General features: G+C 44.5%; 1 protein-coding gene across 4 annotated transcripts in view; it reads left to right on the top strand.

The window, feature by feature from the left end:
• Positions 1–26,420, top strand: part of SETD2 (SET domain containing 2, histone lysine methyltransferase) — a 93,387-nt gene that overhangs the window by 38,327 nt on the left and 28,640 nt on the right. For 3 of the 4 annotated variants that reach the window (XM_060782705.2, XM_060782704.2, XM_060782703.2), the window contains 9 exons: positions 2,027–2,158; positions 3,367–3,495; positions 5,530–5,653; positions 5,751–5,828; positions 8,629–8,726; positions 10,849–10,975; positions 12,502–12,636; positions 14,134–14,262; positions 15,155–15,802. In XM_060782705.2, the coding sequence (XP_060638688.2) occupies positions 2,027–2,158; positions 3,367–3,495; positions 5,530–5,653; positions 5,751–5,828; positions 8,629–8,726; positions 10,849–10,975; positions 12,502–12,636; positions 14,134–14,262; positions 15,155–15,802 (1,600 nt within the window). Of the gene's footprint in view, positions 1–2,026; positions 2,159–3,366; positions 3,496–5,529; positions 5,654–5,750; positions 5,829–8,628; positions 8,727–10,848; positions 10,976–12,501; positions 12,637–14,133; positions 14,263–15,154; positions 15,803–21,020; positions 21,306–26,420 lie in introns of all 4 variants that reach the window. The other variant, XR_010910207.1, reaches the window with a different exon arrangement.

Genomic DNA, 26,420 nt, shown 5'->3' with positions numbered 1-26,420 from the left:
ACAGAGAAAGAAACTGTAGCATAACCAATGTATTGTCGAAGGCTTTCATGGCTGGAATCACTAGGTTCTTGTGGGTTTTTTCGGGCTATAGGGCCATGTTCTAGAGGCATTTCTCCTGACGTTTCGCCTGCATCTATGGCAAGCATCCTCAGAGGTAGTGAGGTCTGTTGGAATGGGTTTATATATCTGTGGAATGGCTGGGGTGGGGCAAAGAGCTCTTCTCTGCTGGAGCTAGGTGTGAATGTTTCAACTGACCACCTTCAAACGTCAGGTGAAATGCCTCTAGAACAAGGCCCTATAGCCCGAAAAAACCCACAAGAACCTTGTAGCATAACCTTTCATAGATTAAGTCTACTCCATCAGATGCTTCAAAGAAGTAGATTAAGTCTTTGAAAATCTATGCTACAATTTGTGTAATGCTGTGATTCGCTTTGTGTCTCGATTAAAAGATAAAAGCAGAATCTGTTGGGTGAGTGGTTTTATTAACAAACGACCCTCCCCAAACTAGGTTTCTATAACACGAACAAAGTTATACTTTCTGATTTACTTCCACACTGGGGTTCTTTCTCATGCAAACAAACAGCTTCGCTTTCACAGAGCCTCTTCTTTCACCGAAGTTACACAGGAGCTTCACGCAGTAGCTTTTTACACACAGCAGCCTTCACACACGATAGAATCATAGAATCAAAGAGTTGGAAGAGACCTCCTGGGCCATCCAGTCCAACCCCATTCTGCCAAGAAGCAGGAATATTGCATTCAAATCACCCCTGACAGATGGCCATCCAGCCTCTGCTTAAAAGCTTCCAATGAAGGAGCCTCCTTCAACGATGGCCTTCAACCTGGGACTTCTCTCACCAAAGCGTCCCACACACCAGGCCTACTCCCACCAAGGTCTACTAACACTGAGGCCTTTCTCCCACTGAGGCCTTCTCACACACCGAAGCAAAGTAACACTGAGGCCTGCTCATACTGAGGCCTACTAACACACTGAGGCCCTTCCTCCACAGAGACTTCTCACAGACTGAGGCTACTAATCTACAGGCACACCTGCTTATATTGAACTACAGCTTTTGTTGAGCCATTGCATCCATTTATTCCTTTCAGTGCTTGACTCACATTTTTTAATTAAAAATACCTAATTAATTTTTAATATTTCTTAAAGAATTGTCATAATTTCTACCCATCTCAAAGATACTATAAAACTATAATCTCAACAAAGTTATACTTCCTTATTTGCTTCCATTTTGGGCTTCTTTCTCATACAGAGAAACAGCTTCGCTCTCACAGAGTCTCTGCTCACACCAAAGTTACACACAGTAGCATTTTACACACAGCAGCCTTCACACACAATGGCCTTCAACCTGGGACTTCTCTCACAGAAGCTTCCCACACACCAGGCCTACTCACACCGAGGCCTGATAACACTGAAGCCTTTCTCCCACTGAGGCCTTCTCACACACTGAAGCAAACTAACACTGAGGCTTAGTAACACACTGAGGCCCTTCTTCCACAGAGACTTCTCACAGACTGAGGTTACTAATCTACAGGTACACCTGCTTATGTTGAACTACAGCTTTTGCTGAGCCATTGCATCCATGTATCCCTTTCAATGCTTGACTCACATTTTTGTAATTAAAAATACCTAGTTAATTTTTAATATTTCTGAAAGAATTGTCATAATTTCTCCCCATCTCAAAGGTGCTGTAAGACTCCTTTGCAAATTGTGCAAAGTGCAAATTGTGTCTTTGAATTCTATCCAGAATTCGGGATTTTCTCCTGCAAGCATAGTTTCGTCACATCCATACAACCCTGAAATACTGCAATCTAATTATGTGTAAATCTAGAAACTTGGTTCAGAACTCACCCCAAAAAACTTGGGCCCCCTTTTCCAGTGTAAGTAGTGGACCTTAACTCTTTCCAAACAGGGATCCCCTTCTCTGAGTAAAGTGGTGAAAGGCTGAATACATCCATACCACTGTACTTTTGAATTTTGAATAAAATTTGTGTTCTCTGGGATTCTGCATAGGAAGAAGAACAAATCGCACCGTGACATCAAGCGGATGCTGTGCGAGTGTCCCACGCTTTCCAAAGAAGAGAGGGCTCAAGGAGAGGTGGCCTGCGGAGAAGACTGTCTCAATCGACTGCTCATGATAGAATGGTATGGATGATTTTGTCTTTTGGTTCATTGCCATTTGTCACTGGCCTATAGACAGACATACAGAGGCTATTTAACATTCCAGCTTCATGAGGGTATTCTGGCCATCAGGGGAGCTGTCGCTTCACCGTCCATATATGACACTTGGAGTACTTCCTCATTCTTTGGCTTGCTTGCTTGTTGGAGATTTTATGGCATCATAAATTAGTTAAATCGTTGTCCAGTTGCACCGTCAGTTATTTCATGTATTTTTTGCTGTCTAATTATGCTCCAGTAATCAAAGCTTGCTTGAAGAGCCAGGTCTTAACCATTTTGCGGAATGTTAGAAGCGTGGGAGCCTATCTTACATCCTTGGGGAATGCGTTCCATAGCCGAGGGGCCACCACTGAGAAGGCCCTGTCTCTCGTCCCTGCCAAACACATCTGTGAGCAGGGCCTCCTTAGGTGATTTTAAAGTCCTAGCAGATTCATAAGGAGGGATACGTTGGGATAGGTAAGCCAGACCGGAACTGAATAGGGCAGGGGTTCTCGAACTAAAGCCAGGGGGCCAGATACGGCCCTCTAAGGTTATTTACCCAGCCCTCGCTCAGGGTCAACCTAAGTCTGAAACAACTGGAAAGCACACAACAACAACAATCCTACCTCATCAGCCAAAAGCAGGCCCACACTTTGCATTGAAATACTAATAAGTTTATATTTGTTAAAATTGTTCTTCGTTTTAATTATTGTATTGTTTTAAAGTGTTTTTTGCACTACAAATAAGATATGTGCAGCATGCATAGGAATTCATTCATGCTTTTTTCAAATTATAATCTAGCCCTCCAACAGTTTGAGGGACTGTGACCTGGCCCTCTGTTTAAAAAGTTTGAGGACCCTTGGTTTAGGGCTTTATAGGCTAAAGCCAGCACTTTGAATTGTGCCCGGTAGCAGACTGGCAGCCAGTGGAGCTGGCGCAACAGAGGAGTTGCATGCTTCCTGAGCGCCACTCCTGTTAGCAACCTGGCTGCAGCTCATTGGACCATTTGAAGCTTCCGAACAGTCTTCAAAGACAGCCCCACATAGAGAGCATAGCAGTAGTCTATACAGAATGTAACCAGAGCGTGGACTACCGTGGCCAAGTCAGACTTCACAAGGTACGGGCGCAGCTGGCTTTACTCCAGAAGGGACTTACGAAGCCTGAATCATTTCCTTGTTTTCCCTCTTGGTGTTTAGTTCTTCGAGATGCCCCAACGGGGAGCACTGCTCCAACCGCCGGTTCCAGAGGAAGCAGCACGCGGACGTGGAGGTCATCCTCACGGAGAAGAAAGGCTGGGGCCTGAGAGCAGCAAAAGACCTCCCCTCGTAAGGCTTGGCTTGTTGAGGGGGCTTCAGCACGGGGACGTTGGCTTCATGCACACCAAACACCTCCCACACAGTAGGGAAGCCTTGGTTCCAAAGCAGACTTATCTCTGCTCCCTTTTTTGTTGGACTTGTCAGGGATGAAATGTGGGTTGGTGTTATCCAGAGTGAGCGCAAATTCTGGCATGTTAGCCTTGGCTTTGCACAAAGTGAACTTTGCAAGTTTCCTGAATCATAGCATCCATTTTCCTATAATATATACACGCATATGTAAAAGGAAGAGGGAGCTCATAGAGAAGCCAAAGGCTGGCAGAACTTTGAATCCCTTCCCTTTAATATTTATTTATTTACAGTAATTATATTCTGCCCTTCTCACCCCGCAGGGGACTCAGGGCGGATTACAATGTAAATATACATGGCAAACATTCAATGCCATAGACACGCAACATATATAGACAGACACAGAGGCAATTTAACTTTTCATGATGGTAATCTGGCCACTGGGGGAGCTGTTGCTTCACTGTCCATTTCTGACACTGATGAAGTACTTCCTCATTCTTTGCAGGCTTGCTTGAGATTTTTGTGGCATCGTAAATTAGTTAAATTAGCCTCCCCGTGTAGGCGGTACCTAAATTTCCTACTTGACAGATGCAACTGTCTTTCGGGCAGCAAAGGTTGACAGCAAGCTACACAAATTGGTCAGACACTCACTTTGACCCGGGCTGGTTTCGAACTCATGACCTTTCAGTCAGTAGTGATCTTAATGCAGCTGATTCCCAGCCAGCTGCGCCACAATATTATTATTATTATTATAACAGTTTAAATATTTATCCTGGATCAGAAAATCCGAGAAATGGAAAACTGGGCTCTACACAGGGTAGTCTATAGTTAGCAGGCCTGGGCCAACTTGGGCCCTCCTCTAGGTGTTTGGACTTCTATTGGCTGTTAGGAATTGTGGAAGTTGAAGTCCAAAACACCTGGAGGGAATTCTGAAGTTGTCCGTGCCTGCTATAGTATCTCCAGGTCAGGCATTTATACAGATAGTCTAGATAGATCACAAGCAGGCGGCTCATATGTCGGGTTGTTGTAGCTTTTTTCGGGCTATATGGCCATGTTCTAGAGGCATTCTCTCCTGACGTTTCGCCTGCATCTATGGCAAGCATCCTCAGAGGTAGTGAGGTCTGCTGGGACTAGGAAAAAGGGTTTCTATATCTGTGGAATGATGTCTAGGGCGGGAGAAAGAACTCTTGTCTGTTGGAGCTAGGTGTGAATGTTTCAATTGACCACCTTGATTAACATTTGATGGCCTGGCAGTTGTTTGGTGTGGCTTGTTGGTGCCTGGGGCAATCTTTTGTTGAGAGGTGATTAGATGTCCCTACTTGTTTCCTCTCTGTTGTTTTGCTGTTGTAATTTTAGAGTTTTTAAATACTGGAGGGGCCCCCGGTGGCGCAGTGGGTTAAAGCACTAAGCTGCTAAGCTTGTTGACCAAAAGGTCGCGGGTTCGATTCCAGTGAGCGCCGTGAGCTTCCGCTTTCAGCCCTAGCTTCTGCCAACCTAGCAGTTCGAAAACATGCAAATGTGAGTAGATCAATAGGTACCGCTCCGGCGGGAAGGTAATGGCGCTCCATGAGGTCATGCTGGCCACATGACCTTGGAGGTGTCTACGGACAACGCTGGCTTTTCGGCTTAGAAATTGAGATGAGCACCACACCCCAGAGTCAGGCATGACTGGACTTAATGTCAGGGGACAACCTTTACCTTTACCTAGCCAGATTTTGTTCATTTTCATGGTGTTCTCCTTTCCTGGTCATTCCACAGATATATAAACCCATTTTCCTAGTTCCAACGGACCTCACTACCTCTGAGGATGCTTGCCATAGATGCAGGCGAAACGTCAGGAGAGAATGCCTCTACAACATGGCCATGTAGCCTGAAAAAACCTACAACAACCCAGTGATTCTGGCCATGAAAGCTTTCTACAATACATTGCTCATATGTCTTCTTAGACCTTTTTTGTTTTTCTTTGGGCCCATTTAGTAACTCCTTTGTGCTGGAGTATTGTGGTGAAGTCCTGGATCACAAAGAGTTCAAGACCCGAGTGAAGGAGTACGCCCGGAGCAAGAACATCCATTACTATTTTATGGCCTTGAAGAATGATGAGGTGAGTAAAGTGGGAGTTGATAAGGCCCTCCATCACGACTGATTTAAATGAATGATGTACAGAGAGTATTTAAAGTGTTTTTAAACTTTCTGTTCAGATCATCGATGCCACCCAGAAAGGAAACTGCTCTCGTTTCATGAACCACAGCTGTGAACCAAACTGTGAGACGCAGAAGGTGAGTTATAAGAGGAGGCTGTTGCCATTCGGTTTTAAGTTTAAATAAGGTTGATTTATGTCGGACCGCTCTCTTGCATGAAAATGTCCATTTTGTGCGTCGGTGGCCAATATAGAAGGCAGTCCAACTTAGACAAGGCAGTCCAACTTAGACAAGTGATCCTCAAGACCTCTATGTCTTCATTTATATCTCGTCATCTATCTGCCTGCCTGCCTGCCTTTAAATATCTATAGATTTAAATATTTGCTCATCACTTCACATACTGTATATACTCGAGTATAGAGGAGGGCGATTAAAATGATCAAGGGTCTGGAGAACAAGCCCTATGAGGAGCGGCTTAAGGAGCTGGGCATGTTTAGCCTGAAGAAGAGAAGGCTGAGAGGAGATATGATTGCCATGTATAAATATGTGAGAAGAAGCCACAGGGAGGAGGGAGCAGATCAGGGGTCTGGAGAACAAGTCCTATGAGGAGCGGCTTAAGGAGCTGGGCATGTTTAGCCTGAAGAAGAGAAGGCTGAGAGGAGATATGATAGCAATGGATAAATATGTGAGAGGAAGCCACAGGGAGGAGGAGAGAGCAAGCTTGTTTTCTGCTTCCTTGGAGACTAGGACGCAAGGGAACAATGGCTTCAAACTACAAGAGAGGAGATTCCATCTGAACATGAGGAAGAACTTCCTGACTGTGAGAGCCATTCAGCAGTGGAACTCTCTGCCCCGGAGTGTGGTGGACGCTCCTTCTTTGGGGGCTTTTGAACAGAGGCTGGATGGCCATCTGTCAGGGGTGATTTGAATGTAATATTCCTGCTTCTTGGCAGAATGGGGTTGGACTGGATGGCCCATGAGGTCTCTTCCAACTCTTTGATTCTATGATTCTATAAGCCTAGTTTTTCAGTCCTTTTTTTAGGCTGAAAAAGTCTCCCCCCGGCTTATACTCGAGTCAAGGTTATTTATTATTTTACTTTGTTGTTGTTGTTATTACATTTATTATTTTATTATTGTTGTTGTTATTATATTTATTATTTTATTCTATTGTTATTGTTACATTTATTATTTTACTGTCTTGTTATTATCACACTTATTATTTTACTCAATTATTACTGTTGTTATTACATGCCATTATTTTACTCTATTATTATTATTATTATTATTATTATTTTACTCTATTATTATTGGTAGGATATATAAGCATATTTACATTGAAGAAGGTTAGAATAATGGTTCAATCAGAGTTGGACAGTCTTATCTTGAATTTTTATGTAAATATTCAACAACATTTAACTACTGATGCCTAAATTAATATAATTTTATTGGTATCTATTTTCATTTTGAAATTTACTAGTAGCTGCTGCATTTCCCACCCTCGGCTTATGCTTGAGTCAATGCATTACTCTATTATTGTTATTATTACATTCCATTATTTTACTCTATTATTATTATTATTATTATTTAACTCTATTTATTATTATTGGAAGTATATGTAAGCATATTTACATCGAAGAGGTATAGAATAATGGTTTAAGCAGAGTTGGACAATCTTATCTTGAATTTTTATGTAAATATTCAAAAACATTTAACCTACGGATGCCTAAATTAATATAATTTTATTGGTATCTATTTTTAGTTTGAAATTTACTAGTAGCTGCTGCATTTCCCACCCTTGGCTTATGCTCGAGTCAATACATTACTCTATTATTGTTGTTATTACACTTATTATTTTACTCTATTATTATTGTTATTATTGCATTTCATTATTTTAATCTATTATTATTATTATTATTTAACTCTATTTATTATTATTGGAAGGATATGTAAGCATATTTACATTGATGAAGGTTAGAATAATGGTTTAATCAGAGTTGGACAGTCTTATCTTGAATTACAGTTTTATGTAAATATTCAAAAACATTTAACCTACTGATGCTTAAATTAATATAATTTTATTGGTATCTATTTTCATTTTGAAATTTGCTAGTAACTGCTGCATTTCCCACCCTTGGCTTATATTCGAGTCAATTCATTACTCTATTATTGTTACTATTACCGCATTGAGTCGCCTGTTTGGGCTGAAAAATGCGGTATAGAAATAAAGCAAATAAATAAATAAATAAAATATTACACTTATTATTTTACTCTATTATTACTGTTATTACATTCCATTATTTTACTCTGTTATTATTATTATTATTATTATTATTATTATTTTACTCTATTATTATTGGAAGGATATGTAAGCATATTTACATTGAATTTTTATGTAAATATTCAAAAACATTTAACCTACTGGTGCCTAAATTAATATAATTTTATTGGTATCTATTTTTATTTTGAAATTTACTAGTAGCTGCTGCATTTCCCACCCTCAGCTTATACTCGAGTCAATACATTTTTCCAGTTTTTTGCGGTAAAATTAGGTGCCTCGGCTTATATTCGGGTCGGCTTATACTCGAGTATATATGTTATTTATCTTCTTGAAACATTGATTTGAAGCAATACCTTGAAGTAAATAAAAAACCCAAAACTGACACTAGACAGCCTGTTCTAGCTGATCTCATCCACCAATAACCAATAGAAGTAGAATGCTGTGAATCGAACCCTAATTATTGTGATTAAAATAGGCTTGGATTTAAAGTATGCATTTACTCGTATTGCATTCTCTCAGTATTAAAAACACAATGGGATGGTGAATACTTCAGAGATGCAGAGCCATTTCTGGAACACACTTTTTAAAAAATAAAATAAGACCCTGGTTATAAATAATCCCTGTTAAGCCTATTGTATGTTTTGGTCATCTCTTCTTTAGTGGACAGTGAATGGGCAGCTGCGAGTCGGCTTTTTCACCACCAAGGTAGTTCCTTCAGGTTCAGAGCTGACTTTTGACTACCAGTTCCAGCGATATGGGTACGTGTTGCCGTTCCTTTATTTACAATAGAGTCTTACCTATTTGTCCTGAGTGGCCCTTCAAAAACAGCCTTTAGACAATGTTGAAAGTAAAAGAAAAATGCTTTACTTCAGCAAACACAAAGGATAAGCAAATGCAATTGAAAAGTGCAAAAGAAAACAAGGAAGTCTTAATCCAGACACAAATTAAAGTCTCTTACGAAGTCCCAAAAGAAACACCAGTCTTTCACCAGACAGCGGGCAATGAACTAAGTCTTTAGCAGCAGACACAAAGAAGATTGCATTGGAGTGAAAACATCATTATAAAGGTCATTATTACCAGCGAAAGCTGACTGCTCCTGCCTCTGATTTATAACCCTGAATTTCCCACGCAGGAGGTGCTAGGGCGTCTCCCAATTAGCTCAGCGTTTTTGGCAGCTATTCTGGCTGAACACCGTCTGTGCTCTGTCTCTTTTAGTCTCTCTAGAAATGTGGGCACTTTCAAACCTTCACCATCTGGTTCTTTTTCTCCCTCCAATTCCTGGTCACTTCCCTGCTCCCCTTCCTTCTCCGAAGACGAGGAATCCCTAACATTATCCGACATAAACAGTCTGGCAGAACATTGAATAAACAAAGAAAACATCACTGTAAGGGTCACTGATACCAGCGAAAGCTGACTGCTCCTGCCTCTGATTTATAGCCCTGAATTTCCCAAGCAGGAAGTGCTAGGGCGTCTCCCAATTAGCTCAGCGTTTTTAGCAGCTATTCTGGCTGAATGCTGTCTGTGCTCTGTCTCTTTTCGTCTCTCTAGAAATGTGGGCACTTTCAAACCCTCATTGTCTGGTTCTTTTTCTCATTCCAATTCCTGAGCACTTCCCTGCTCCCCTTCCTCCTCCGAAGACGAGGAATCCCTAACATTATCCCACATAAACAGTCTGGCGGAATATTGGATAACAAAGAAAACATTACTATAAGGGTCACTGTTACCAGCGAAAGCTGACTGCTCCTGCCTCTGATTTATAGCCCTGAATTTCCCACGCAGGAGGTGCTAGGGCATCTCCCAATTAGCTCGGCATTTTTAGCAGCTATTCTGGCTCAACACCATCTGTGCTCTGTCCCTTTTCGTCTCTCTAGAAATGTGGGCACTTTCAAACCCTCATTGTCTGATTATTCTTCTCCCTCCAATTCCTGGGCACTTCCCTGCTCCCCTTCCTCCTCCGAAGACGAGGAATCCCTAACATCCGCCGTAAACAGTGGCAGAACGTTGGATAAACAAACATGTTGGATAATAGGGAGCCTCCTAATGTTACCCATCCAACGCAGCGCTAGACACCTCGAATACTAACAACGGACTGAATTGTGGGAGTTGAAGTCCAAAACATCTGGAGGAAGGGCCCAAGTTTGCCCATTCCAAATACAAGACTGGGATGCTCAGTAGGGTTTATTTATTTATCGTGTCAGGAGCAAACCAAACAGTTGTATTGCATTTTTAACAAACAAACAAAAGTTTGCAAGCTTGGCAGTTGATTAAATGTCCTTTGACCAGTATCTGGCCACTTGGAGTGCCTCTGGTGTTACTATAAGAAGGTCCTACATTGTGCATGTAGCAAGGTTCAGGTTGCATTGCAGCAGGTGGTCAGTGGTTTGCTCTTCTCCACACTCGTGTGTCGTGAATTCCACTTTGTGGCCCCATTTTTTAAGGTTGGCTCTGCATCTCGTGGTGCCAGAGCGCAGTCTGTTCAGCGGCTTCCAAGTCGCCCAGTCTTCTGTGTGCCCAGGGAGGAGTCTCTCATTTGGTATCAGCCATTGGTTGAGGCTCTGGGTTGGAGCCTGCCACTTTTGGACTCTTGCTTGCTGAGGTGTTCCAGCGAGTGTCTCTATAGATCTTAGAAAACTATTTCTTGATTTAAGTCGTTGACATGCTGGCTGATACCCAAACAGGGAGTGGGCTGGAGATGTCTCTGCCTTGGTCCTTTCACTATTGGCTGCTACTTCCCGGCGGATGTCAGGTGGTGCAATACCAGCTAAGCAGTGTAACTTCCCCAGTGGTGTAGGGCGCAGACACCCCATGATAATGTGGCATGTCTCAGTAGGCTGAAATCTTGTCAAAACAATGTGCTTGAAATGCCTGTGTTTCCATCAGCAAAGAGGCGCAGAAGTGCTTCTGTGGTTCCGCGAACTGCCGGGGATACCTCGGGGGCGAGAACCGCGTCAGCATCAGAGCAGCCGGCGGCAAAATGAAGAAGGAGCGGTCCCGAAAGAAGGATTCGGTAAGGCTTTTCTTTCCCAGTTAGGTTTGAGATTGTGAGGACTTTGAGAATCCACCTGAACATGGGGAAGAACTTCCTGACTGTAAGAAGAGCTGTTCAGCAGTGGAACTCACTGCCTCGGAGTCCAGTGGAAGCTCCTTCCATGGAGGCTTTGAAACAGAGTCTAGATGGCCATCTGTCAGGAGTGCTTTGATGGTGCTTTTCCTGCAATGCAGAAGGGGGTGGTTGGACTGGATGACCCATGTGGTCTCCTTCAACTCATATTATTCTGTGGTTCTTGGCTGCCTAGATGGTGTCTTCATGGGTCTTCTTCAAGAAAGCAATCATCATCATTATTAACAACATTATTTCTGCCCTGCCTTTCTCAGGCAGCTATTGTTATTGTTACTGTTATTATTGCCCAAAAATATAGCAGAGCATCCAAAAGCAAGTTGTAGTTCCTGGAATTTATAGTTTACCTACAATCAAAGAGCATTCTGACCTCCACCAATGAGGGAATTGAATCAGACCTGGCACACAGAGCCCCCATGATCAAGAGAAAATACTGGAAGGGTTTGGTGAGCATTGGCCTTGAGTTTTGGAGTTGTAGTTCACCTACATCCAGAGAGCACTGTGGACTCAAGCAATGATGGATCTGGACCAAACTTGGCACGGATACTCAGCATGCCCAAATGTAAACACTGGTGGAGTTTGGGGAAAATAAACCTTGACATTTGGGAGTTGTAGTTGCTGGGGTTTATAGTTCACTTACAATCAAAGAGCATTCTTACCTCCACCAACAGTGGAATTGAACTAAACCTGGCTCACAGAACTCCCATGACCAAGAGAAAATACTGGAAGGGTTTGCTGAGCATTGACCTTGAGTTTTGGAGTTGTAGTTTACCTACATCCAGAGAGCACTGTGGACTCAAACAATGATGGATCTGGACCAAACTTGGCACAAATTCTCAATATGCCCAAATGTAAACACTGGTGGAGTTTGGGGAAAGTAGACCTTGACATTTTGGAGTTGTTGTTGCTGGGATTTATAGTTCACCTGCAATCAAAGACCATTCTGAATCCTACCAACGATCGAATTGGGCCAAACTTCCCACACAGAACCGCCATGACCAAGAAAAAATACTATGTTTTATTGTGGTCATTGGTGACCCCTTTGACACCCCCTCACGACCCCTCCAGGGGTCCCGACCCCCAGGTTGAGAAACACTGATCTAAGCCTAGATCCCACCCACTTTGGGTGCGTAACGTTGCTCTCAGATCAAAGGAATGCATTAAGTTGGCAGATTAGCATTTAACTGTCATTCTGAGGGATTGGACAACGATCTCATTACTGTTGTGTGACTATGGCTCCTGATATTTCGTTATATTAATCTTTGGGTTGCTTGCATTTAAATAATTTGGTGATCTTAGCATGGCAGCGATCCATTGTGTGATCTAGTCCATGGCCCTGCTGCTTTAAAAAGTCTTTGGGCCTAAAGCTATGGCTACCTTGTTTACGTTTGGTATTGTTGTTGTTGTTTTGACAGGTGGATGGAGAATTGGAGGCGCTCCTGGAGAACGGAGAAGGGCTTTCAGACAAGAACCAGGTTCTCAGTTTGTCCCGGCTGATGGTACGCATCGAGACGCTGGAGCAAAAACTGACCTGCCTCAAACTCATACAGGTGAGGTGACCCCCCAGGTTCTCTTTTGAACTGTTCAAAGGTCAAGTTCCAATGTTTGCACCAGGACTGTGGCGCAGCTGTCTTGAGTGTCAGCTGCATTAAGATCACTTCTGACCACAAGGTCATGAGTTCGAAGCCAGCCCGGGGCGGAGTGAGCTTCCGACCAATTGTTTAGCTTGTTGTCGACCTTTGCAACCCGAAAGACAGTTGCATCTGTGAAGTAGGAAAATTAGGTACCACCTATGTGTGGGGGGGCTATTTTAAATAATTGACGAGGCCATAAAAAAGACTCCAGCAAAGCACTCCAACAAAAAGCATGCGGGGAATGCGGAAGTACTTCATCAGTGTCACAGATGGACGATGAAAGCGATAGCTCCCCTGGTGGCCAGAAAAGTTAAATAGCCTCTGACTGTCTATATCTGTTGTGTGTTTTTGGCATTGAATGTTTGCCATATATGTGTACATTGTAATCCGCCCTGAGTCCCCTGCGGGGTGAGAAGGGTGGAAAAAAAAATACTGTAAATAAATAAGTAAATAAATCGGTATGGAGACCGAAAGATGGCAGGAGATTTAAGGGGCTGGCAACCAGCTTTGTAATAGCCGCAAAAGAAGGACTAAGGGGGCATCTGCACTGTGGAATGACGCGCTTTATCACCCCTTTAACTTCCACAATGCAGTGCAGTAGGATCCTGGAATCTGTAGTTTAGCAAGGCCCTAACACTCTTTGGCAGAGGAGGCGAAAAGACCGCATGAAAGCACATCTCCCAGAATTCCATAGCATTGAGCTATGTGTGATACCAAACTGCATTTAGTCTGCAGTTTAGATGCAACCTTTGTGCAGTCTCCTCTCTTGTTAGAAATGAAAAGTGAAGCCACTGTACTTTTACATCAGGGTTATTTTTAGGTGTGAAGAGTCCCAATATAGGATCTTTCTCAGTAACGGCAGTATGTTAGCGATCAGCCAAGGGCTGAGGGTTTAACCGATGATTTAGAGAGGATTGTGAGCCTTCGTGTGGCATAAATTGATAAGGCCCTCAAGTCTGGGAAATTCAGGTAAATGAAGAAACTGACTTGGAAAGTGCAGGGCCTCAAGGCCAGTCAGAGGAGCCAGAAGTAGCAACAACAAATAAAGAATCGAGTGAAGAGCTGAGTGTTAAGGAGGGTTCCCAGGAGAAACCACCTGTAGTTACAGAGATTAACAAATCTGGGCCGAAAATATATTAAATAGTTCAGAGCGATTACGTGGGAAAGTTATGGAGAAAATTCATGGGAGATGTAATGCTTTCATGGGTGTCTATTAAACAACACGTTGTTTACTATAAGGGCAATTCAGGCAACACTGTGTTGTCATTATCTCATGGTGGACAGTTTTGGAGTCGGAGATACTCAACTTTGTATTATGAGTATAGGCTTTGATAGTGTACAGTGTGCTTGGGGAAACAGTCTCGTGGCTTCTTGTTCATCCTATATACATATATATACTCTCTCTTTTTAAAGAATACTCATTCTCAAGCCTGCCTGAAGACCTTCTTGGAAAGCCATGGTTTGTCGCTCCTCTGGATTTGGATGACGGAACTTGGGGACGGACGGGGGAACACCGCCAACAACCTGAAGCTCAAGCTGGAGGTCAGTGGTTGCCTTTTGGGCCTCTCCCGTGTGCAAATGTCCAATAGGAATTAGAATAAAATGAAGCTAGGACCTTTGATGTAGGGAAGAGCAGGCAACTTTATCACCCATCCTCCCCTTTCTTTCTCTTTACTATCTTAGGTACCCAGCGACGCCTGGGGTTAGGTCTTTCGTAATTATAACTTTCAGAAATAGTTGCTGATTTAGGATGTTATGGTTATCAACGGTTCCCATTAGATGTAGGCGGATTGCGATTCCCATCATCCTCCTTCAATCCCTCCTGAAACCTTGTCAGCATTTCAAGTTGGTCATGATGGGTCTTTATGCCAAGTGTGGTCCAGATCCATAGTCGGTGGAGTTCACAGTGCTCTCTGGGTGTGGATGGACTATAATTCCCATCATCTTGAGTCAATCCTCCCAAAACTTCGCCAGTATTCAAGTTGATCATGATGGGTCTTTGTGCCAAATGTGGTCCGGATCTGTTGTCAGTGGGGTTCACAGTGCTCTCTGGATGTGGGTGGACTACAGTTCCCATCATCCTGAGTCAATCCTCCCAAACTTTTGCCAGTATTCAAAGTTGGTCATGATGGGTCTGTGTGCCAAGTTTGGTCCAGATCTTTCATTTGTGGGGTTCACGGTCTTTCAGAATGTGGGCGGACTACAATTCCCATAATCCTGGGTCAATTTCAGGCATGGGCAAACTTTGGCCTTCCCTCCAGGTGTTTTGGACTTCAACTCCCACAATTCCTAACAGCCTACCGGCTGTTAGGAATTGTGGGAGTTGGAGTCCAAAACACCTGGAGGGAAGGCCAAAGTTTTCCCATACCTGTTTCAGTTGATGACAAGCAGCGATCGAAAAGTAACAAGTGCCATTTTGATATTTTGCGGCCAGATTATAAAAACCCTGGAGCTCTTGCCGATCCCCAACAAGAACATGCTGGAGGAGAGCAAAGTGCTCCCGATCATCCAGCGCTGGGCCCAGACCAAGTCGGCCATCCCGCACCTCAGCGAAGGGGATGGCTACTCCAGCGAGAACACCTCTCGGGCCCACACGCCGCTCAACACCCCAGACCCTTCCGCCAAGCCCAGCACTGAGGTGGAGGCGGACACGCCCAAGAAGCTGGCCTTCCGGAGGCTCAAGATCATCAGCGAGAACAGCATGGACAGCGCCGCCTCGGATACGATCAGCGAGGTCGAGCTGAAGGACGGGAAGGAGGAGCTGGCGGAACACGTGGAGAGCGCCCCGACGGAGACGGTGGAGGAGGAGCAACCCGCGCAGGCAGAGGATGTGGCCAAGGATGAGGCCCCAGCAGACCCCAACCAACCTCAGGCAGCGGAGGAGCCCGAGTTGGAGATCGAGACCAAGGAGGTCATCATCTCCGCCAAGATGGAGGAACCCACGGCCGCGGAAACGCCTTCCCAAGACGAAGAGGAGGGCTTGTCGGACGTGGAGAGCGAGAGGAGTCAGGAGCAGACGGACAAGATCGTGGACGTGAGCGATCTGGCCACCCGGCTCCTGGACTGCTGGAAAGACCTAAAAGTAAGTGGGGGTCCCCCTCTGTAGCTGTTCCTCAAAAATGGGGTTTGCTTCTCTGTGGGTATCCCCTCCAAAGAACGGAGATCCTTGCTTCTCTTCAGAAAGCGTGCCAGGCGGGAATTATAGAAGCCCTCTCTGTTTAGTCCCTTTCTTGCCACATGATTTTGGATGATTAGGAAAACAAACAATATGGGAAAAGAGGGGAGGTGCTGATGTAGATGAAAACCATGTTATCTTTTCACCAAGCTACATTTTGCCTAGTTAGGGGAAGGTGGGGTGTGTTGCCTGTCCTGCCAATGTATTAGAAAGAAACATTACATATAGATTTAGCCAAAAGCTTTAAGTGTTGTGTTTTCCCTTTCAATACAAAGCATTTTCATATTACTGTATTTGCCATCGCTTCTGCTGTTGTCCTATATGGGACTGAAAAAAAATTATGTTCCTTTTAGCCCCCAGTGGCACAGTGGGTTATCACTGTCCCAGTTCTTATCACAACTATCTCTCTCCTTCCCATGGAGTAGAGCATAGCGAGTGAACAGCGTCTCTGTCTGTCACACTTTGATCATTATTAGACTGAGTCTTTTATAGGAATATTCTGCTGATGTTGTCCCAAAGTTGTAAATTAACGATAGACGTCTTTCATCCTGGCTCCATTTCAGTTTCCTAGCCAGATGTTGATCTTCTTGATTGTTGTTGACAAACACAAGGCTTGTGTTGACTTCCTTCTTAACGTAAGGAATGTTGCAAACATTTCTGTTATCCCAGTTCTTATCACAGCTTAATTTTAATTGCAGTCCAGCAAGTAGGTAGTTAGTCATTGCAGGTCTGGGTCTTTTACTGGTGTTTCCAAAATTATTAGCTCCTTCCATTCTTCCATTAATTCCTACACATTATATTAAATTCACATTTATCAAATCATTGAATTTCTTATTACAAGCATGCTCCTTAGTTCATGCATTTAATATTTGTTAATATGTTTGTGTGGCATCAAATTGTTGCCTGTATATATGAGCCTCTCTGGGTCCCCTACGGGGTGAGAAAGGTGGGATATAAAGGTGGTAAAAAAAATCTACCTGTCCCCAGGTAGGTTGGAGGAGGTCTTTCCCCAAGATGCATAGCTTTACCTGTATGCAGGGGATGCACTGGGATGACATATGGGTCGGTCAGTCCATTACACTGCTAAGTATTTATTTATTTATCTACAACATTTCTACCCCCACCCTTCTCAACCCCTGAGGGGGGACTCAGAGTGGCTAACACTGGCAACAATTCAATGCCGCAAATATCACAATATAACAACAGTATAAAACCATAAAAACACAATAGATTAAAACAATAACATTAATTATACAATCATAGCTGTTTCCATTATCATAACAATCATCATATGGTCCAATTCAGTGTCCAAAGTGCCGTTGGTGCCTGCTAGCCAAAAGCCTGGTTCCAAAACTACGATTTCAGTTTTTTTCCTAAGGAAAGGAGGGAGGATGTTGATGTGATCTCTCTGGGGAGCGAATTCCACAAGCAGAGGGTCACCACCGAGAAGGCCCTGCCCCTCGTCCCCACCAGATGTGATTGCGAGGCCGGTGGGACTGAGATCAGGGCCTCCCCAGTGAATCTTAAACTACGATGTAGAACGTAGAGGGAGATACATTCGGACAAGTAAGCTGGGCCGGAGTCGTATAGGGCTTTTTAGGCCAAGACCAGCACTTTGAATTGTGCTCGGAAATAGACCGGCAGCCAGTGGAGTTGACATAACGGGGTGGTGTGCTCCCTGTATGGTGCTTCAGTGAGCAATCTGGCTGCCTCCCATTGGACTAGTTAAAGTTTCTGAACAGTCTTCAAAGGCAGCCCCATGTAGAGTGCGTTGCAGTAATCTATTCAGGATGTAACTCTCTTCAGGTAGAAAAATGTTGTAGAACAGGCATGGGCCAACTTCGGCCCTCCCTCCAGGTGTTTTGGACTTCAACTCCCACAATTCTTAACAGCCTACCGGGAGTTGAAGTCCAAAACACCTGGAGGGAGGGCCGAAGTTGGCCCATGCCAGTTGTAGAAGCAGGTCCTTAGGTTTCCAAGATGCAGGCTGTTGTACTTTAACTTATGCATGATTTTAGTCCTCATACTTTCTTGTCCTCGTGGCTGTGTCCCTGTATTGGTGCTCAAGGGGGGGGGGGGGGGAGCCAATTAGTTGTTAACTAAGGCCTTCGTGGCCGGAATCACTGGGTGGTTGTGCGTTTTCGGGGCTGTCTAACCATGTTCCGGAAGCATTCTCTTCTGACGTTTCGCCTGCATCTATGGCAGGCATCCCTCAGAGGTTGAGGGGTCTGTTGGAAAACTAGAAAAATGGGTTTTATATATTTGTGGAGTGGAAAGTGGCCATACAGCCCGGAAAACACACAACAAACCAGAAAACCGTACCATGTCCACAATGCTTAATCTTGGTGTTGGGTTCAGCTTGAAGCGATTATTTCCTGCTAAGTGCTCTCTTTTCCCTTTCTAATTTTTGCTTGGGACAGTTCAAGAGCAGTTTGTGGTCAACTGTGGAATCATTACCCATCAAAAGCTATTGATTTTAAATCTACTCTTGCCTATTGCATATTATAACCGTAAAGCCTTTGTGTTTACATTTGTCTCTTACATATTAGAACAGTAAAGCCTTTGATTTTGCATTTGACTTCAGCAGAGTCTCACTTATCCGACATAAACGAACCGGCAGAATGTCGGGTAAACGAAAATATCAGATAATAGGGAGTCTCCTACGGTTAACTGTCAACGTGGTGCTAGACACGTAGAATACTGAAAACAGAATCATAGCGTTGGAAGAGACCTCCTGGGCCATCCAGTCCAACCCCTTTCTTCCAAGAAACAGGAAAATCGCATTCAAAGCACCCCCGACAGATGGCCATCCAGCCTTTGTTTAAAAGCCTTCAAAGAAGGAGCCTCTGCCACACTCCAGGGCAGAGAGTTCCACTGCTGAACAGCTCTCACAGTCAGGAAGTTCTTCCTAATGTTCAGATGGAATCTCCTTTCTTGTAGTTTGAAGCCATTGTTCCACATCCTAGTCTCCAGGGAAGCAGAAAACAAGTTCGCTCCATTCTCCCTATTTATTTGTCGTGTCAGGAGCAAGCCAAACAGTTGTATTGCATTTTTTAACAAAGAAACACACAAACAAAACACAAAGTTTGCAAGCTTGGTAGTTGATTAGATGTCCTTTGACCAGTAGCTGGCCACTTGGAGTGCCTCTGGTATTACTATAAGACGGTCCTCCATGGTGCACGTGGCAGGACTCTGGTTGTATTGCAGTAGGTGGTTGGTGGTTTGCTCTTCCCCACACTCGCATGTCATGGATTCCACTTCTAAAGGTTGGCTCTGCATCTCATGGTGCCAGAGCTCAGTCTGTTCAGCACCTTCCAAGTCGCCCAGTTTTCTGTGTGCCCAGGGGGAGCCTCTCATTTGGTATCAGCCATTGATTGAGGTTCTGGGTTTGAGCCTACCACTTTTGGACTCTCGGTTGCTGAGGTGTTCCAGCAATTGTAGATCTTAGAAAAATATTTATTGATCCTCCCTATGACTTCCTCTCACATATTTATACATGGCTATCATGTCTCCTCTCAGCCTTAGAATCATAGAACCATAGAATCATAGAATCAAAGAGTTGGAAGAGACCTCATGGGCCATCCAGTCCAACCCCCTGCCAAGAAGCAGGAATATTGCATTCAAATCACCCCTGACAGATGGCCATCCAGCCTCTGCTTAAAAGCTTCCAAAGAAGGAGCCTCCACCACACTCCGGGGCAGAGAGTTCCACTGCTGAACGGCTCTCACAGTCAGGAAGTTCTTCCTAATGTTCAGATGGAATCTCCTCTCTTGTAGTTTGAAGCCATTGTTCCGCGTCCTAGTCTCCAAGGAAGCAGAAAACAAGCTTGCTCCCTCCTCCCTGTGGCTTCCTCTCACATATTTATACATGGCTATCATATCTTCTCTTCTTCAGGCTAAATATGCCCAGCTCTTTAAGCTGCTCCTCATAGGGCTTGTTCTCCAGACCCTTGATCATTTTAGTCGGCCTCCTCAGGACACATTCCATCTTGTCAATATTTCTCTTCAATTGTGGTGCCCAAAATTGGACACAATATTCCAGGTGTGGTATAACCAAAGCAGAATAGAGCATGGGGAGCATTACTTCCCTGGATCTAGACACTAGGCTCCTATTGATGCAGGCAAAATCCCATTGGTTCTTTTTTGCCGCCACATCACATTGTTGGCTCATGTTTAACATGTTGTTCATGAGGACTGCAAGATCTTTTTCACGCGTTCCCCATTCTGTATCTTTGCATTTCATGTTTTTCTGCCCAAGTGGAGTCTCTTGCATTTGTCCCTGTTGAACGGTAGAGACTCAAAGAGTTAAGGCAAGGTAACGCCTCGGGGCTAGAGGGCCCAGGAGGAAGTGCCCGGATGCGGAAGAGGAGCATGGAAATCACAGAGAGAAGGAGGGAGGACACTTCCGCTTCCGGTCCTGCCTCTTTTCCCTCTTTTCTCCATTCACTTAGTGAGGATGGAGAGAGAATTGGGGAGCAATTGAAAGGGAAATGCTTGAGGAAAAGGACGTCGGATAAGACGGAATGTCGGATATGCAAAGGTCGGATAAGCGAGACTCTACTGTATTATATATTATACTCGTAAAGCCAATACATTGACTTTAAAATATGTATTTGATTGCCTAGATTTTCCTGTATGGGGTGCTCAGTGCAATATTATCCGCATATCTGAAACGGGGCTCAGACACCAGACAAAATAACAACAACAACAACAAAAGTGCTATCTCTGCATTTGGAGCTACTCTAATGGCACACTTGTTTTAATCTGTCCCGCATCTTATCATGGCTCTTAAGAGTTAGCTGCTTCTGTCTTGACATTCCTAAGTGCTTTGGGCTCTTGTCCATTTGTGCTAAGCTTATTAAACTCCTGGAATACATGCAAGCTTGGTAAACATTGGGGAACGTATTGTCTCTGGGATAGAAGCGTAGCCCACTCCCCTTGTTGACCAGATGTTCATGGGTGTGAGGCCTTTTGGGGGGCTCTGTTTCATGAACCTGGTCCCCAAAGGGGGTGCTGCGGAAGCCTCGGGCGGGAGGGTATGAAAAGCTTGTGACGTAAAGCTGTGTCCTTCCCGACCTCCTCCCTGCTGTGACCCCCGTGTAGTAATTTCAACCATTTCCATCCAGCTTCTCAGGGCAGCAAGGAGCTTGTTAACATCATCCCCAGCTGACCATGCGTCTGCTTTTCTCAACTCCGTGCTGAAGAGAGGAGCGAGCCTAGCGGGCGCACGGTGAAGAACACGGGAAGAATGGTTGGGAAGCTGGATGATGCATGAGACATATGATAGGTGGAAAAAAGCAAGGACAGAGGTGGCTAACTCTCATTGATGCCGACGTAAATTTGGTGCGTCCATTGCCGGCAATGGATGTCGCTCTGGGAGAATCCCCCTATTCCTGGCGGGGCAGAATCGAGTGAGCTATTATTCTTTTTTTATATATCTATATCTATATATACCTCATCACCACACACACACATACACACACTGAGCTGCCGTGGCTTGGCCTTTATGGTTGGAAGTCTTGCGTCCACGACAGAGCTGCACACAACCCACTCAAACATGCACAGTCCACACATCCAGAAGGATACGTTTTCAGCACGGGTTTCTGCAAGCGTTTCCCGTTGATTGAGGAAATGTTGCATGTGTCTCCCTGTGCTGAAAATGTACTCTACGCTGGAATAGTCGTGCTGTAGAAAATGGCTAAAACTACCTTTCTTCAGCTCCTGCAAGAACCTGGGACTTAACCAGTGGGACAGAAGACAAACCAGGTAAGTGTCTCCGTGAGAACCAAAGGAATTGTATCCAAGTGTCTCTAAGCTGTGATGGCTAATGATTCCATGGGTGACCACTTCCCAGCTTTTGGTTGAAGAAGCTGGTGGGCGTTGTGGAGGCATATTCCAGTGGAATACTTTGCTGTGTCTTGAAATTGATCTTCTCAGTCCACCATTTTATCCAGAAACAGGCGTAAACAATGGGGGTTGTCCCATTTCTTGACTCTTTTTTTCTGTTGAGAGTCCAAGAAACATGACCAAAGTTAAGGTAGTCCTACATCAGATGATCTAGTTGTTGACCTCTCCTTGAGTTCCGTCCCATGCAGGTGTACCAAAGTAATGCCTAGGAAGTGATAAGGGCCAAATCCATTGACAAGTGACCTTTTCTTAGAATCCTAGAGTTGGAAGAGACCTCATGGGCCATCCAGTCCAACTCCATTCTGCCTAGAAGCAGGAATATTGCATGGTTTTGTGACCAGGCCTTCGGGCAGTAGAAGCAAATCATAGAATCCTAGAGTTGGAAGAGACCTCATGGGCCATCCAGTCCAACACCCTTCCTAGAAGCAGGAATATTGCATTCAAAGCACCTCCGACAGATGGCCATCCAGCCTCTGTTTAAAAACTTTGCTGCGTCTTAAAATTGATCTTCTCAGTCCACCATTTTATTCATAAACAGGCGTAAACAATGGGGGTTGTCCCATTTCTTGACTCTTTTTTCTGTTGAGAGTCCAAGAAACATGACCAAAGTTAATGTAGTCCTACATCAGATGATCTAGTTGTTGACCTCTCCTTGAGTTTCGTTCCATGCAGGTGTACCAAAGTAATGCCTAGGAAGTGATAAGGGCCAAATCCATTGGGAAGTGACCTTTTCTTAGAATCATAGAATCCTAGAGTTGGAAGAGACCTCATGGGCCATCTGGTCCAACCCCATTCTGCCTAGAAGCAGGAATATCGCATGGTTTTGTGACCAGGCCTTCGGGCAGTAGAAGCAAATCATAGAATCCTAGAGTTGGAAGAGACCTCATGGGCCATCCAGTCCAACCCCATTCTGCCAAGAAGCAGGAATATTGCATTCAAAGCACCCCTGGCAGATGGCCGTCCAGCCTCTGTTTAAAAGCTTCCAAAGAAGAAGCCACCACCACACTCTGGGGCAGAGAGTTCCACTGCTGAACGTCTCTCACAGTCAGGAAGTTCTTCCTCATGTTCAGATGGAATCTCCTTTCTTGTAGTTTGAAGCCATTGTTCCGTGTCCTAGTCTCCAGGGAAGCAGAAAACAAGCTTGCTCCCTCCTCCCTGTGGCTTCCTCTCACATATTTATACATGGCTATCATATCTCTTTTCAGCCTTCTGTTCTTCAGGCTAAACATGCCCAGCTCTTTAAGCTGCTCTTCATAGGGCTTGTTCTCCAGACCCTTGATCATTAGAGTCGCCCTCCTCTGGACACATTCCAGCTTGTCAATATCTCTCTTGAACTGTGGTGCCCAGAATTGGACACAGGTGTGGTTCTTGTGGGTTTTTTCAGGCTATTGTGCCATGTTCTAGAGGCCCTATAGCCCAAAAAAACCCACAAGAACCTAGTGATTCCAGCCATGAAAGCCTTCGACAATACATTCCAGGTGTGGTCTAACCAAGGCAGAATAGTCCACCAAATGCCCCAGTCTTGGGCCTAGGGAGCCAGGAGAGGTATTCTGACTCTCTTCAGACTCTTACTTTGATTTAGACTTGACCTACAGAGTCTGTAAATAAACTGGTGATAGACTGGAGGAAGATGATTTTGGGGACAGTAATGTTCTCACCCTGGATTATTTTGCTTACTTTTTTTTTTACTGAGTTAATGTCCTCTCCAAATATTTTCATTTGATTGGCCAATCCCAGCTATTAGTTGCTCTCCATCCCAAACAGTGCCCTGCTACATAAAGCTTGGCTTAGGAGAATCATAGAATCCCAGAGTTTGAAGAGACCTTGTGGGCCATCCAGCCCAACCCCATTCTGGCAAGAAGCAGGAAAATTGCATTCAAAGCATCCCTGACAGATGGCCATCCAGCCTCTGCTTCAAAGCCTCCAAAGATGGAGACTCCACCACACTCTGGGGCAGAGAGAGAGTTCCACTGCTGAACAGCTCTCTCTCACACACAATCAGGAAGTTCTTTCTAATGTTCAGGTGGAACCTCCTTCCTTTCCTGTAGTTTGAAGCCATTGCTCCATTGCATCCTAGTCTCCAGGGCAGCAGAAAACAAGCCTGCTCCCTCCTCCCTATGGCTTCCCCTCACATCTTGATCCAAGGCCCTCATGTCTCCTCTCAGCCTTCTCTTCTACAGGGTAAACATCCCAAGCTCTTGAAGCTGCTCCTCAGAGGGCTTGTTCCCCAGATCCTTGATCTTTGAGTCACTCTCCTCTGGACACCTTCCAATTTTCAACATCTCCCTTAAATTGCCCAGAATTGGACACAGTGTGATCTCATTTGTGGTCTGCTCAAGGCAGAATAGAATAGAGCATGGGGAGCATGACTTCCCTGGATGTAAACAGTAGACAGCTATTGATGCAAGCCAAAATCCCATTGACTTTTTTAGGTGCCACATGATAATGCCCCAGTCTTTGGCCTAGGGACCCAGGAGAGGCATTCTGGCTTTCTTCAGATGCTTACTTTGATTTAGACTTGACCTACTGAGTCTGTAAATGAATTCATAATAGACTGGAGGAAGTTGATCTGTGAAAAAGGATTTTGGGGAAAGTAGTGTTCTTCCACCCCAAATGTTTTGTTTATTATTTTCTTACTGAGTTGATGTCTTCTGCAAATATTTTTAGCCAATCCCAGCCATTAGTTGCTCTCCATCCCAAATAGTGCCCTAGCTAGGAGAAGGAAGAGAACAAGGTGGGGCTAGCTACTGCAGAAGGCAGTCTTGCAAAGTGTTGAGCCATTTATTTCATTTATTTATCGTGTCAGGAACAAACAGTTGTGTTGCATTTTTAACAAACAATCAAACAAAACACAAAGTTTGCAAACCCCACCAGTATTCAGAATTGGGCGTGTTGAGTATTTGTGTCCAGTTTGGTCCGCTCCATCTCCCCCAGGGGGACTCGGTGCAGCTTACATGAGGCCAAGTCCACTGAATGAGGTGAGGTGGATCTGTAATTGGTTAAATGGACGAACCCAGAGGGTGCTTACCAATGCTTCCTCTTCATCCTGGGAAGAAGTGACGAGCGGAGTGCCACAAGAAGGGTTCCGTCCTGGGCCCGGTCCTGTTCAACATCTTTATTAATGACTTAGATGAAGGGCTAGAAGGCAGGATCATCAAGTTTGCAGACGACACCAAATTGGGAGGGATAGCCAATACTCCAGAGGACAGGAACAGGATTCAAAACGATCTTGACAGATTAGAGAGATGATTGGCCAAAACTAACCAAATGAAGTTCAACAGGGACAAATGCAAGATACTCCACTTTGGCAGGAAAAACGAAATGCAAAGATACAGAATGGGGGATGCCTGGCTCGAGAGCAGTACGTGTGAAAAAGATCTTGGAGTCCTCGTGGACAACAAGTTAAACATGAGCCAACAATGTGATGTTGCGGCAAAAAAAGCCAATGGGATTTTGGCCTGCATCAATAGGAGCATAGTGTCTAGATCTAAGGAAGTAATGCTACCCCTCTATTCTGTTTTGGTTAGACCACATCTGGAATATTGTGTCCAATTCTGGGCACCACAATTCAAGAGAGATATTGACAAGCTGGGATGTGCCCAGAGGAGAGCGACTAAAATGATAAAAGGTCTGGAGAACAAGCCCTATGAGGAGCGGCTTAAGGAGCTGGGCATGTTTAGCCTGAAGAAGAGAAGGCTGAGAGGGGATCTGATAGCCATGTAATAAATATGTGAGAGGAAGCCACAGGGAGGAGGGAGCAAGCTTGTTTTCTGCTTCCCTGGAGACTAGGACGCGGAGCAATGGCTTCAAACTACAAGAGAGGAGATTCCATCTGAACATGAGGAAGAACTTCCTGACTGTGAGAGCCATTCAGCAGTGGAACTCTCTGCCCCGGAGTGTGGTGGAGGCTCCTTCTTTGGAGGCTTTTAAGCAGAGGCTGGATGGCCATCTGTCAGGGGTGATTTGAATGCAATATTCCTGCTTCTTTGCAGAATGGGGTTGGACTGGATGGCCCAGGAGGTCTCTTCCAACTCTTTGATTCTATGAAAATGCATCCTGCCTATCAGATATTTACATTATGAATCATAACAGTAGCAAAATTACAGTCATGACGTAGCAACTAAAGTAGGTTTATGGTTGGAGGTCAGCAAAACATTAAGGGGTTGCGGCATTAGGAAGGTTGAGAATCATTGCAGTAGAGGAAGGTGAATCGTCATAGCGTTGTACAACCCCCCAAAAGAGCTCATACTTAACGGAAATATGTTTCCACTAGGCTAAAATCCCCCCTTTTTTGGTCTGTTTCCAATTTCCTTTGAGCTGGAGTAATCAAAATTTTTAACCTTATTAAAGTTTCTTAAATGCCTACCATTTTTTTTTCATCTACCATTGTGGGAAAATATGTTTATTTGGCTTTCCAGCCACAATGGCCAGGCAGAAGAAGGGCTTTATTAGCGTTGCCTCTCCGTTTGCTCCCTTTCATTGCTTAATGGAAACAGACCAATCTCAGATGCAACATGGAGACAGATGGCTCTATTGGAGTCTTGCTTCCCTCCCCATCATAATAATGGTTAAATTTAAATAACGCAGCCCTCCTTTGTAGCCAAAATGTTTGGTATTTT

Source organism: Anolis sagrei, chromosome 6, assembly GCF_037176765.1.
Source record: "Anolis sagrei isolate rAnoSag1 chromosome 6, rAnoSag1.mat, whole genome shotgun sequence".
NCBI classification, from domain to species: domain Eukaryota; kingdom Metazoa; phylum Chordata; class Lepidosauria; order Squamata; family Dactyloidae; genus Anolis; species Anolis sagrei.
This window is presented reverse-complemented; position numbering and strand designations above follow the sequence as displayed.